This window comes from Strigops habroptila, chromosome 10, assembly GCF_004027225.2.
Source record: "Strigops habroptila isolate Jane chromosome 10, bStrHab1.2.pri, whole genome shotgun sequence".
Taxonomy (NCBI): domain Eukaryota; kingdom Metazoa; phylum Chordata; class Aves; order Psittaciformes; family Psittacidae; genus Strigops; species Strigops habroptila.
The window spans coordinates 40,742,949-40,757,646 of NC_046359.1; the positions used below are offsets into that span (position 1 = coordinate 40,742,949).

The following is a 14,698-nucleotide window of genomic DNA, read 5'->3' on the forward strand; positions in this document are numbered from 1 at the left end:
AAGTTATTATAAGATATAATTTATTAAGGAAGTGCTAATCCCAGAAGACACTTTATCCTCATTCCTCAAAAGGGAATTCTACGCTAAAGGAAATGGTGTTACCTTGTCACATAAAGTGCTCTTTTCACAACGTGTAGATTCCAGTTCCTTCTCAAGGTTCTTATAGGACGCTTTTAGAACATTCAGGATATCTGGAAAGGTTTCATTCTCAGGAAAATGTTGCTCCTTCAATTTCAACTCAGCAACCAAATTCTGCAGCCTTTCTTTTTCCTGTTGCCAACAGTCATGCTCATGGTGCATGCGTGTCAGCTGTAAAGACAGTTCCTCTGTTTCTTTCACCTCCTTTTCAAGATCACTGTTTTCCTGCACTTTTTCACTGAGTTTTTGTTTAAAAAGCATCAATTCTTGAGTAAGTTCTTCCCTCATTTGATCCAATCTGATATTTTCATTTTTTAATTCCTGACATTCCTGCAACAGTATTGTTTTATCTTGCTCAAGATGAGCCACCTGGTTAATCAAGACTTGCTCTTTTGCTCTAGCATCTCCTTCCTCCTCTAATTTCTCACTCATATCTTTGAGCTCAGATTTCAGCAATGCCACAGCATTTTCAAACTCTTCCTTGATTTGCAGCTTTTCTTCCTCCTTTTCTTCTAACAGTTTTGCTGTAGTTAGATTCCCAGCCTCTAGTTCAAGGATTCTTTCTTGCTTTTCTTTTAAATCTTTAGCCAAACATTCTTTTTGTGAGGTGAGGACATCAATTTGTAAGTTCGAACATTTCAGCTTTTCAGTCATCTCTTCTATCTCCACTGCTACTGTTTCTGCCTCTGCTTTAGCAGTCTCCAACTGAATAATTGCATCTTCTAGATTTTTCTCTGACATCTCCAATTCTCTTTCAAGCCTCTCAATTTTATCAAGAAGACAGTCAGCTTTCCGTTCACTCTCTCGCAGCTTTTCAGCAATGTGGAGTTTTTTGTTCTCATCCGATTCGATTTTGACTTTCAGCTTCTCAATTCCATGTCTCATTTGGTCTACTTCTTTCTGTGCTGAGCTGAGTCTAGCAGCAAGTTCACCTTTCTCCCTTAACAAGCCTTCCAAACATCTGGAAAACTTTGAATTTTCCATTTCTGACGAACTTAATTTAATCTGCATTATTTCCAACTCTCTTACAATCAGCTCTTTCTCCTTCTTCAAATCTGCTGCTTCATTTTGGAGTTTTCCCTTTTCTAAGGTGAAAGACACGACATCATTTTCCAAGCTTTGCAGCTTCTGCAGAAGATGCTCTTTTTCATTTGATAACTGATTTACATCAGATTTTGCAGTCTCAAGCAGATTTGTTTGTGTCCTCACTTCGCCCTCTAACCTTCTAATGAATTCAGCAGAATCCACCTTAGTTGACTCCAGCTCTTTTAATTTCTCTTGTAGCTTCTGGTACTTCTGATCCAGTTCCTTTTTATTTTCAGCCAAAATACTCAGTTCTTGGTTAATATGGTTTCTCTCGGCTGTGACTGAAACAAGATGCTCTTGGAAGCTAGGAATAGTTTTCAGGTTAACTTCCCTCTCCCTCTCTGATTGCTGAAGCATTTCAGTATGATGCTCTATGAACAAGACATGGTTCTCAATATTACCTTCCTCAGATTTAGGACTCCTCTGTTCATTTTCAGCTGCAAGAAATTGGTCAGGACAATCTCTCTTGGTCATTTCTACATCATCCAATGTGTCTACTGTATTAGGGAATCTAACTTTACAGACCTCCAGCTCAGAATTTATGTTCTCAGGTTCTTTTTCTACTGTAAGAGATAATTGCTGGTTATTGACAGAAACGGATTCCAGTATTTCCTTTATGCCACAGTTTTCTTCCTTGACAAGTACAGCAGCTTCTTCCAGTTCTGCAAAAGCCGAGGTCTTTGGAGCTAATGGTAGATTCTGAAAGTTCAGCTCTGAGTTTAATTGCTCAACTTTCATTAGTAAATCGACATGCTTATGGCTTTCTTCCACCTCATAGAGCGGCTTCAAATTTTCAGCAGTCTGTTGTTTTGCCTCCTCCTGAAGCATTTCAGTGCTTATTTGATTTTCAGAGAAATCCCCTGCACTCAAACACATCTTATTATTGAAAACTGATAATGCACTGGCATGGTCTGAAGGGCTAGTTCTTTTTCCTGACATATTTCTACACTCATGTTCTTCAGCAATCTCAGTGTAATTTTGCATTAATCTTGCTTCAGTGGTCTCAGTTGCATTTTCACCCGCAGAGGTACCTCCTACAGCCATTTTCTCAATGGGGATTAGTTTACACCTTTTGGTTTTCAGTGCTGAGTTTTCAATAGGCACTCCCAACGGATAAGGAATACTCGTTTCTTGGTCAGTCTTCTGCAAGGGTAAGAATCAACACATTAAAAAAGGCAAACGGAAAAGAATACATATAAGAATAAAAGAAGGCGAGCTTTAAAAGTTTTCTTAAACTAGTAAAGCTCCTGCTCTTATGTCAAATAAATAGACAGCATCCTCTGCTTCAGAATCTGCTTTCTTATGGAAAGAATTTACACTTGTTTCTGCACACATACGTCTTTGGTCAAAAGGTTTTAATTTTCAAGGAAGAAATTTCAGCCAAATTTACTGAAAGACTAAGTGCAAAGACATCACATACCTCCATAATTTGGGAAAACAAAGTGAAAAATTATGAGTATTGCTAAGGGGGAAAGTTTTACTGCTCACCTTCTATTAGACACCAGAGAATCTTCAAGGAATACAAGCCCAAATCCTGAAAAAAAACCAAAACCCAAACCCAAATCCCTTTTCCAAATTACCACTGTCTGTCAGAGCTGGGCTTACATTTGGTGCCACCTGATGCTCTCATTTGAAGCAATAAGAATGAGTAACTTCAAAACTTGAGAACTCCAAAAAAAGGCTAGGTCTGAAGGCAGCACCTGAATGATCTGTATTGAGGGCTTCATCATTAAAAAGCTCCAGCTAAGTGTGGGAAGGAACAGTATTTCTTTCTTCAAGTGTCTAAGTATCCATCCCTGGAGACAATCAAGGGCAGGCTGGATGTGGTTCTGGGCAACCTGATCTAGATGATGTCCCTGCTCACTGCAGGGGGGTTGGACTAATGACCTTTGAAGGTCCCTTCCAACCCAAACTATTCTATGATTCTGTGATCAGCGTGGATGCTCTGTGTGAATTGCAAGCAACACATAGAAGATTTTCTCCTCTGCAAGGAGCAGCTGCTCAGTGGTGCACAGTTGAGCAAAATGTAGAGCTTCAGGATGCTCTGACTGGGAGAATGGTGTTAAACTTCTATTTTGATTTGGCACTGGAGGCCACTTGCACAGGACTTAATGGTCAAAAATGGAATTCTCGAAAGCAGAAAATACACCTGTTAAATTTATTTTTAATACACTGTATGCAAGAATTAAAATGGTTTTCTACCATTCCGAGTGAAGTTTTGATTCTGCCACTCCTTACAAGCAGCAGCAAAATCTAGTTCACTGGTTGCACACCATCTACAGTGCCACAAAAAAAGACAGAGCCAACTCCTACATTCCTTGTGCCCTTCGGTTATTTTGAAGGAAATCAGGCTGAAATGAAAAGTAACTGTTCCACTACCAGCTCGTTCTGTTCTGCTATTGCTGGTACTGAAAGGAATTAGAGGTGTGGAAGCAGCCCACATCTGTTTGCTAGCACAAGTTTGCTTGTCCCTTGAAGGGACATGGTGAGTGCATGCATCTTTGCCCACTGTGTTAAATCAGAAATCAAAGTTTGTAAGCACAGTACAGACACATACAGTGCATGCACACCCACTAACACACAGGATCCACACTGGAAACAACCCACGCCTAGAAAAAAGGAAGAAAGTAGTTCAAAGTATTACACAATTCTAACACACACTCAACTTGTTGGTTTTGTCACCATTTGCTATTTCTCATAATCCCTGTGATGTGTAAGACCTCAAGGGAAGGATTATTTTTCTGCTTTCTTCTAAGAACAGCACCACTTCTGTGGGACACAAATTTAAACACATTTAATTTTAAGAGTTAAATTTGGCTTAGCATCAAAAGCTTTACATAAAACTGATTTACACGACAATGACTTATAGTTACTTACATTTTCAATATCTGCACATAGCAGCGAGTGAGAACTTAAATCAAGGACTTGGAGTTGCAGTCTTGCTGCTTCCAGCTCCAAAGATAGATTCTCAGTTTGTTTTCTTTCTGCTGCCAGTTTGCCCTCCATCTCCATAGTCACATTATTCAGTTTCTGTTGCCATTCTTCTTTGTCAGATAGATGTTGCTGTTTGAGATGATCTATTTCTTTTCTTTCAGAAAGAATAACATTTTTCAGCTCTTGTATTTCCTCGTTTTTCATATTCTCTTGGATGTGAAATTGGTCTTCGAGCACCTTGATGGCTTTCTCATATGTCTGACACAGCACCTGAAGCTCTTCAATTTTACTCTCAAGGTTAGATTTTCTAGGAGTAATGCTCCTGGGCTGTCTAACAGAGTCCAACTTGTGATCATTATGACAATTTTCAACCAAAGCTTTTGTTGCATCTTCTGGAATTATTTCTGCAGAACTGTCTGGCTGATTCATTTCCTCCACCCATTTGCATGTACCACTGTTACAAGAATCAACCACCTTACTCATTTCTATAAAACAGGGACTTTCCAAGAGATCTGAGGGAGAAACTGTGGACGTAGTTTCATCTGATTTAGGCAGCATGCCATTTTGGCTGGAAAATAGTGGCCTGCTCACAGAAGCTGTATGTGCATTGTTCATACTTGTTGACAAAGCAGAATTTTCTGCCTTCAGCATTTCAATACAAGACTGGAGCTCAGATATCTTCGAGCTCATTCTGCAATGTTGTTCATATAATTTTATATGTTCATTCTGGAAGGACAAAAGCTTCTCTCTCACTTCAGCAAAGTGTATTTTAACTTCTTTGCTGGACGACTTTAAATCTTTGTAGTCAGCGCTGGACCCAGTACTGCATTCTTTAAATGTGAAGAACATTTCCTCGTTACCAGAATACATTGTCAACTCACTGCTATCACTTTGATCCATAAGTTCATCAGGAAAAATAGCTTCCTCTGCTTTTAAATTTCTATCTGCATTCATTATGCTCTCTTTCTCCTCTGCCACTTTATCAATACCTGTGGTGCCATTGTTTTTTGAGTCTTCAAATCCAGAGGCTAATGCAATGTTCTCAGCCTGCAGCCCCTCACACGTTTTCTCAAGCTCGGTCAGGTTGTTCAGCATTACCTGCAAAGAGGATGCCAGCAAGAGTGATGAAAAACTTTCCTCCGTTCCTCTTTCGCCACAATTCTGAGAAACACCGTCACAATTACACTCCAATGAGTGACCATCATCATCTGAAGCTTTCAGTTCTTTAACAGACAGCAGTTCTTGCCGCAGTCTCTCTTTCTCTCTCACGCTTTTCTCAAGTTCTACTTGTATGCCTTTTAAAGCAGTCTCCAGCTGCATCACTTCTAACCTGTAGTTCTCTAGAGAGAGTTCTCTGTCCTCAAAATCCATTTGAAGAAGCTCAAGTTTAACTTGGTATTTATTCAGCTCAATATCTTTTTCTTCCATGGATTTCCTCAACTGTTCTGAATGGAGTCTCTGTTCACACCTAACATCACACATTAGAGGTTCGCTTTTTATTCCTACTTCCTTCCCCAATTGCTCCTTGTCTTGAAATAAGGTATCACATTCCTCTTGCATTGTGTTTGGTGCTGCTCTTACGTTTAACATTTCCTGTCTTAAACATTCAAGCTCTGTTGAAGGCACATTTTTGGTATTGGAAAATTCTGACTGTAGTTGCTGAAGTTGTTGAACCAAATCCTTTTTTATTTCTTCTGAGGCTATTAGTTTATGTAAGATATCTTTATTCTCACTAAATAACTGTTTCTCTTGGTTTAATTTTGCTTTCTTTTCCTCAAATTCAATTGTCTGCTCTCTCAGAATGCTCATCAGATTTGCATTTTCTTCTTCCACCGATTTATGCTTTGCTTGCAAAACTTCAAGCTCTGATTTGATTTCTTCAGTTCTTGATTCAATACGTTGTCTTTCCTCTTTGTGTTTTCTGGACATTTCAGAAATTATTTCTTCTCTTTCCTTTAAACTATCAGAAATATTTTGGTTTGCTTCCAGTAAAGTTATTTGTCCTTGCTCTAAAGTTCTGCTTAAATCCCTAAGTCTTGCATTTTCTTCAGTAAGTTCCTCAATTTTTTTGCTATATGAGCAAATCATTGAAGACATGTCCTCCTTCTCCGAATCCCACGTTCCAGACAGGAGCTTCAGCTGTCTTACTGAATCCTCAAGCAATTTATTACTGACCTTTAAATCCTGAAGCTCAGCTTGTCTTTTCTCTAATCTTTCATTCAGAGTTTGCAGTTGCATGTCCTTTTCCTCAAGAACACCTAAAGTGTTTTCAACGAATTTCTGATGTGCTGAAATATCCGCTTGCAAGTTACTGACGTGCTGTTTAGTTTCTGTCACGAAGCTTTCATGCACCTGCTCTACACTAAGTAATCTTGCTTCTGTTTCACCCTTTATTTGCAGTAAGTCTTCGTACTGCTGATGCTGACCTGAATTCAGCTGCTTTTGAGCCACTAAGGAGATCTCAAGAGATGAGATCTGATCTTGTAAAACGGCCAGATCCTTGGTTTGTCCTACTTCTAGAAGAGCTCTTGCACATCCATGACTGTCAGCAATGGAGTTATTTGCTGCAAGTTGTGTATTATCTAAACCAGTTTTATCCTGACCACTTTTCAAATCAACTTCTCCATCTTCTGTCATTTTTGAAGCATCTTTTGCTTTTACAAGATGACAGATATTTTCATATTCACTGAGCAGGTCATGATAACATTGCTCCTTTTGCAGTCCTTCACTTGCTGCTAACTGCAACTTTTCTTCTACTTCACCAGCTTGGTTGGTTAGCTGCAATATTTTACAGGTCATGTTTTCTATTTCTTTACGGTACTTTTTGTCAGAACATTCTGCTTTCCGCTGAACTTCAGCAAAAGCATTTTTTTGTTCTTCTAATTCTGCACTTTTACATTCCAGCATGTCTCTAAGTTCTCTAATCTCTGTGCTTTTCCTGTCATTTTCAGTTTGCATCATGCCAAGTTTCTCGCTATGCTCACGAGTTTTGATCTGCTGACTCTGAAGGGATCTCTCCAAGTCGTTAATATAGGTCAGCAAACTTTCCTTTTCAGACTTCAGTTTATTTATGTGGCAATCACTTTCACTTTTCCATTGGGAAAAAGCAGTAGCCTCTTTTTGCAGTTCTTCACATTCTCTCTGCTTGTATCCAAGGAGCCTCTGCAAAGCTTCTGCTTCTTCCTCCATTTTACTTATTTTACAGTTTTGTTCTTTAATATGATTATCTTTTTCCTTGAGCAGGTCTTGGGTAGAATCTTGTTGCTTTTCCATGTCTGCTAAAGCTACTTTCAGCTTCTCCAGCAAAAGGGAGCTCTCTTGCTTTTTAAATTTCTCTTCTAGTAACTTCAGCTCTGCTTCTTGAAAAGAATTCTTATCTGCAAAAGAAAACACAATCAAATCTTTGCCAGTCAATACTGGCAACTCCACTGATCATTTTCTAGATGAAATATTCCTATTTACTTTCACTATTTTCAATTCTCATTCCAGTGCAAGGCATTGCTTTCAAGTTACATCACTGGATAAAGGATTGTTTCTAACACCTTAGATGATCAAACACTACACACTCATAGACACCGCCAACGTTCCACTCTGCAGTCTGATATAAGTCTGCACTTGAAGCCAGTCAGTCTTTACTTCTCAGGTGTAAGTACCTGTTGTTTCTGTGTCTCACTTCCACCAGATTTTATATAAAGTAGCACTGCTTTTGGGTTTTTTCTTTCTCTTTTTAACAGGACAGGTCTCATTCCAGTATGTGACCATCTTGTGGGTCAGTCTCACAGTCCATTTCTCCGAAAGAATGACCAATTCCACAGACATTTCCCAAATTGTCGTAATTGTTTCCCTGCCTTGGCTGGAGCAGACTTGTTCACTTGAAAGGCAATTAAAAGTTTGGTCATTAATTTTAAGGAGAACAGGATCAAATTCAGAAACTTCATTTTATAATCTTACATGAAGCTTGATGGATGCACAGAAACAAGGGGGATGCACACAAACAAGGTGGAATCTATCCCCTTTTTTTAGTCAGATCCAACAGAATAACGAGGTATATTTCAACTCAATTCCTAAAACACTGTGTTCTCAGTTAGAAGCAAACACTGCAAGCAAGGCTCAACTATTGATAGATACGTAACATTTTCCTTCTGTTTCTTCATAAACTGTGAAACACAAAATTACAAAACAGAAGTTTTCTGGTTTAAATAGATTCAATGAAAATCATTTTGCTCCTAAGTTTAGTACACATTGATTAATTTCAAAATTATGTATCTTCAGGAAGTCTGTATGTTCATAGAAAAAAATTCATTTCCATTTAGGAGAAACTCAGTGTTGGTTACAAACACTAATCATAAGCCACAGTGGAAACTTTTGTACTTAATTCCTAATGAAGCTTACAGGATTGCTGGAATCATACATCAGTAAACAGGCAACAGGAGTTCTGCAAATTTAAATATGTAACTCACTTTTCATCTCTTCTGCAAAACTCTGGCTCTGCTTTAGAGACTGATTGATCATTTTGAGTTCTTCTTCAAGCTGGTGGATCTCTTGCAATTTTTGTCCAAGTTGACAATCAAGAAGGTTTTTTTGCTGCTTCACTTCCTAAACCAAACCCAAAGAAGACTACATTTCATGGGAATTGCCAAGAAGATCAAAGAATTCAGTTAATTTAAACCAAAAGAAAGATATTCCATTAGGTCTTATTAAGTCTTTGGGCTGCCATGCCTGGGTTCCTAAACTCTGCTTGGGAACATAAACTGAACTAATCTTAACTAGCTGGTGGCATCAGAGGGAGCACCTCCCATGTGAAGACAGGCTGAGAAAGTTGGGGTTATTCAGCCTGGAGAAGAGAAGCTGCGTGGAGAGCTCAGAGCAGCTTCCAGTGTCTGAAGGGGGCTACAAGGATGCTGGAGAGGGACTCTTCATCAGGGACTGGAGCGACAGGACAAGGGGTGATGAGTTCAAACTGAAACAGGGAAGTTCAGGTTAGATCTAAGGCAGAAGTTCTTTACAGTGAGGGTGCTGAGGCCCTGGCACAGGTTGCCCAGAGATATGGTAAATGCTCCATCCCTGGCAGTGTTCAAGGCCAGGTTGGACAGAGCCTTGGGCGACATGGTTTAGTGTGAGGTGTCCCTTCCTATGGCAGGGGGTTGGAACAGGATAATCTTAAGGTCTTTTCCAACTCAAACCAGTCTGTGATTCTGTGATGCTGCCACTTGAAGTAGTTAGCATGCCCCTTGCTTGCATAGGGCAAACAGATCAAGACAGAACAGGACATACCCTCCAGAATCTGAGTTGATGAAGTTAGGCTACTTTCCCAAAGCAACAAAGGAAACAAATCCCTGCAATGGCCTCAAAATTAACAAGAAATGTATAGATCAGATGTCACCTGATGCCTCACATAGAGACAAGTTCTCCTTCCATTGATCATCAGCATGCAACACTGGAGTGCTCAGTCTTCAAGAGGGTTGTTTTGCCATTAAGAGTATTTTCTTCCAAATAAACCGAGTTTAAAATAACCCCAAACCACTACACAAACAAAACTATGTAACTCCATTGCATGTAGGAAGCCAAATAAAAGTTATTTTTAAGGAAACTAATCCTTTTTCTCCAAACTCCTATGCTGTTGGACACCAGATGGCATGGAACTGGCAGACCCCGTTGGAAAAGAGGCCACCAATTATTCATCTGTTTACTACCAGCAGATGGGCAGCAATTCACAAAAGCCAAGCTCAAGAAATGGAAAGGTCTGGATGATTCAAAGCTTGCTGGCATGGCAGGCTTGTTTTTGCAGCCACATACATAAATCACCCTCAGAACATGATTAAAATGGTCACTGTCACCAACAATTACCTTCCTTTCTACTCATGGCCTTCCCTACTCTCAGCTTTTAAAAACCATGATAATCCAGTCAGAGAAGTTTCAGTGAAGAAAGTTTTCTGGTGATCTTAATTTTTTGAAGTGCAAATGTCCAAACTTCTCACAATCAAAGTGCCACATGCAGATGCAATGTGTGAACTAAACAAGCCTAATCATTAGAAACTCTGGGGTGATCTACAGAAAGAAGACCAAATAATTTTAAGGAATTAAAATGGCTAAAAGGTCCCCTTATTTAATACATTTAATTATTTAAAACCCAGGAACCCATGATTTGATGGGCTAATATCCAACAGTAACTAGCCATTTACACTTCCAAAGCTGTAAGCAAAAGAATTTATTTGGTTTTAATCCAGCTATCGATTCTACTTGTACACTGTATTACTCAAGTTAGCCATTCCGCTAACCAAAAGCAAAAACCAAACCAAAGCAAACTCCAGAACCCAGGTACAGGTAGTACTATTACTCTGGAGAAAGTCGGGGCTGTTCAGCCTGGAGAAGAGAAGCTGCGTGGAGAGCTCAGAGCAGCTTCCAGTGTCTGAAGGGGGCTTCAAGGATGCTGGGGAGGGAATCTTCATTAGGAACCGTAGCGATAGGACAAGGGGCGATGGGTTCAAACTTAAACAGGGGAAGTTCAGGTTAGATCTAAGGCAGAAGCTCTTCCCTGTGAGGGTGCTGAGGCGCTGGCACAGGGTGCCCAGAGAAGCTGTGGCTGCCCCATCCCTGGCAGTGTTCAAGGCCAGGTTGGACAGAGCCTTGGGCAACGTGCTCTAATGGAAGGTGTCCCTGCCCATGGCAGGGGGTTGGAACAGGATAATCTTAAGGTCCTTTCCAACCCAAACCAGTCTGTGACCCTTTGATTCATGAGGCAGACTTACGAGCAGCTTAGAGACTGACTGAACAATTGTTTCAAGAATAGTTATGGGCTGCTTGCACCATCAAATGGAAACCATATGCTAAGATGCCAGAACTGCAAAGCTATAGAGATATCACCATTGCAAAGCTTAATAGTCCTTAAACTAAGCATTTCCTTGTATGTCTCTCAAGTATATCTATCTGTTTTGGAACATCAGTCTTATCATACAGTAAGGACTAAACATAGAAGTGGATTAACCAGTGGAAAACAACTGTATTCTCCTGTGGGTAGTTAGATCCTTAGTGAAAGACAACTTCCCTTTAATAAAGGAAAAGAAATGCCAATCTCTCTCGTTTTCTTTTTCTATGAAGAAAAGTTACTGCCAACAAAGCCTCCAATACTTCAGAACAATTCAATGTCATTTTCTGCATATTCATGAGAGTGAGGAAGACAAGCCCTGCCCTAAGTTCTGCTGACACATACCATGCCCTCTCATGTAGAAGTCTTAAGACAGAGAACTGTAGTGTTACTGATGTCTTCAGACATTACAATCTCCCCCAGATTAAGCTTCTTTACATCTTTATCAGTCATATTCTAATGCAACATAGCTGTCTGGCCAAGAGAAATAATGATGAAGAAAAATCCTGACTAGAGTTACAGCTTTGTAAGATGGATATAGTACTGGTAAGTAAAATGAAGCGCTCCCAAGAATTTGCAGCAAAAAAAGGTATTTCCACAAATTTGATACTCTCTGACAATGGGGATCTCAAAAAACTATATAAAATCTAACCTAATTCCATAATTTCAAAGCCAGAAAGGGTATGAGCCCACAATATCTGATATAAACTAAGTAAGGAGAGGTGGTGTCTAGAAATGTGAAAGATTACATTAAGAATTTGCAGAAGCTTGATGAAGGCTTTCTTTCTCTGGGATACATTGGAAGAACAAAAGTTATCTTCATTAGCCTTACCACTGGAAGGCACTGGTTACATTTATTTACTAAATAGGTTTCCAGGACAACTCTCTGTCATGGAGGCCAAGAAGCCTGCAATAGCCCAGATCTGTACCACTGAAGTCTTCTATCTTCCAAAACAGGTGGCTCAAACCAAACCGCTTGCTGGGAATGGTCCCAGGCTCATGTGAGCTCCCAAACTGTGCCGGGGAATTATAATTGAAAGAGTGCTAATCAGCTGGGCCAAAGCCATGCTAAGTGTTGTTCTAACAATTAGCAGTATAAATAGTCACGTTCCAATAGCTGGGAATGTTCCCAGACATTGTAATCTACCAGTATGAATGTACCTAAAGTTTCACCATGTACTAAAGCTGTACCAGCATTTGTGCTGATCTGAACAAAGCCCATTATTTCACTTTAAATTTATTCATAGAATTTGGACAGGTACATTTTGGGCAGAAATTATGCCAGATTATTTTATATCTGCTCATGACAACAGACAACAACCAAAGTGTTTAAAGGCAGAATTTCTTTACTGTGAGGGTGCTGAGGCGCTGGCACAGGTTGCCCAGAGGAGTGGTAAATGCCCCATCCCTGGCAGTGTTCAAGGCCAGGCTGGACAGAGCCTTGGGTGACATGGTCTAGGGTGAGGTGCCCCTGCCCATGGCAGGGGGTTGGAACTGGATGATCTTAAGGTCCTTCCCAACCCAAACCATTCTATGACTCTATGATTTATGGCATTAATACTGCCAACTACTGCTCTGCATTGCTTACCTCAAAGCTTCTTGTCAAATCAGTTTCCTTAGCCTGGGCTGCTAACAAAGCCTGCTCTGCTCTGCACAGCTTCTGGGTGAGATCACTAGTGTTACGTTCCAAGCGTTGTTTTACTGCCATTACCTGCAAGAGTGTTGAAAATCAACATTGTGTTCACAGGCAGAAATAAAACCTTTTTTAAACTCACCTTCTTGAACTCCAACATTCTATTACAAAATAAAACTACATTATTTTATCCCACCATGAACCTTAGGGTGTTTGACTGCAGTTCAGAAAATAGCTGCTTATTGCCGTTCCACTCCTTCGCCTCTGACCAGAAAGATGGGATGTCTCTGGAATACAGAGATTTCTAGACTCTGAAATTGGATTAATACATCCAACTTGCAGCTACATCACCATAACATTTGTAGGAAACAGATGAGATTGGGAATTTAATAGCCTTTTTACTAAGCTATGAGAATCAGAAAGTTAGGATCATAACAGCACTTACCATTCCATTGACACAGATTTTATACAAACTGGCTTTAGCTCTTTCAAAATAGTCCTATAGTGTTCCAGATTAAAAAGGAAATAAATGCCATTATCAGATCAAAATAGTGAGATCTATTCTGAGGTCATGAGGTAATAAATTTGCTTACTTGGAGAAAGAACTGAAAGTCACCTATTTTTCTCTCTATGAAATCAATTTCTCCAGTAAGCATACATAATGCTTACAATACAAAATACAAAAGAATGTGCAAATAAAGAAACTTCCACCGAAAACATTTGACAGTGGATTCCCATGGTTATATTTCTAAAATAAAAGAAGCCTGCAGGAAAGCTGCTGTCAGTTTTGGAACTGCTGGTTCAGTTCAGCCTGCCTGCTAATGGGGCATCTCAATATAGCTTTCAAAAACATGTGGCCCTTCTTAGAAACTCAGGTAGCTCTGCTGCATTACAGCTGCTCAAGAGTTTTCTGAGGCTTTTAAACATTTCTCTTTTCTGGTCACCCACCCTTCAGGCTTGTGTGTAGCTTTCTAACTTCCTTGAAATGGTAGGTTTGTGACAACTAACGTGTTCTAATAGCTAGGTGCTGCCAAAGCTGTGAAATCCTCCTTTGTATTGATTGTTCGTCCTTACACAAGCCATGATGCTCGTCTGATTTTGAGGAGAACCAGTCCAGGGAGTGAAACTCACAGCAACCACTTGTGCATGAGTACACATATGCTAATTTATGTTTTCCCTTTGCTCTTTTAGCTCCTGTGTCAGCTTTCTGCAGGGTCACATGAGGGGTTGCACTGCCAACCACCCACCAGCAGGAGGGCATGGCCAGAGTCTATGTTCCAAAGGGCAGCTACCTGTTTGGCTCTATCATCAAACTGCACTTCAGCACATTTGCACATAAGGTGTCTCTTGTGATCACACTTAGCTGCTCCTTTCTCTAACTGATTTATTTCAGGTGCGCTGTTTTGCATTCACATCTCCTTCCCTGCGGGAAGCAGACTACCCTCAAACTTTTAAAAGCCTGTCATTCACATTTAAATACATAGTATTTTAGTGAGAAATGGTAAACACAAACCAGATGATACTGTACAAAACATTACTACAAGTCCCCACATCAATTATTTTTGGTTTATGTATAATTAAATTAAGGCAGTATTGCTGAGACAAGTAAATACCAGCTCTAGTAGAGGATTTTAATATAAATGCACCTACTTTGTCAAATTCTGCCTGCAGAGCGTTGAAGTCATTTTTGGCTTGCTGCAGCTCCTGATGCAGTTTGTTTATTATCTGGTTGCACTGCTGATCCAGTGTTTGTAAGGAGCGTTGCTGACAAGAGAGTTCCTAGAAACAGTGGTATAGTAGGAAAGAAATAAACACATAACTGCAATAAGTCTCTGTTTTGGTTACTGGAGCAATAACAACTGATTTGGAATAGGTTCAGTACCTCTTTGAGATCCTGGGTTAGCATCTAGACTAACGGCCTTTGTGAAACCACTTTTTCATTCAAGAGTGGGATGCATGAAAAATTAACTCAGACTCCACAGAAATAATGGAGTCAGTTATTAAGTTGGAATTCAAAAATACATAATTCTGTGGACAATGAA

The 14,698-nt window shown here is 39.8% G+C and overlaps 1 protein-coding gene across 2 annotated transcripts in view; it reads right to left on the minus strand.

The window, feature by feature from the left end:
• Positions 1 to 14,698, minus strand: part of CENPF (centromere protein F) — a 40,702-nt gene that overhangs the window by 11,243 nt on the left and 14,761 nt on the right. Inside the window, exons 9-13 of one of the 2 annotated variants that reach the window (XM_030499578.1) lie at positions 14,307 to 14,435; positions 12,612 to 12,734; positions 8,619 to 8,754; positions 4,102 to 7,535; positions 103 to 2,367 (exon numbers count right to left, since the gene is read on the minus strand). In XM_030499578.1, coding sequence (XP_030355438.1) covers positions 103 to 2,367; positions 4,102 to 7,535; positions 8,619 to 8,754; positions 12,612 to 12,734; positions 14,307 to 14,435 — 6,087 coding nt within the window. Of the gene's footprint in view, positions 1 to 102; positions 2,368 to 4,101; positions 7,536 to 7,811; positions 7,964 to 8,618; positions 8,755 to 12,611; positions 12,735 to 14,306; positions 14,436 to 14,698 lie in introns of those variants that run through there. The other variant, XM_030499579.1, reaches the window with a different exon arrangement.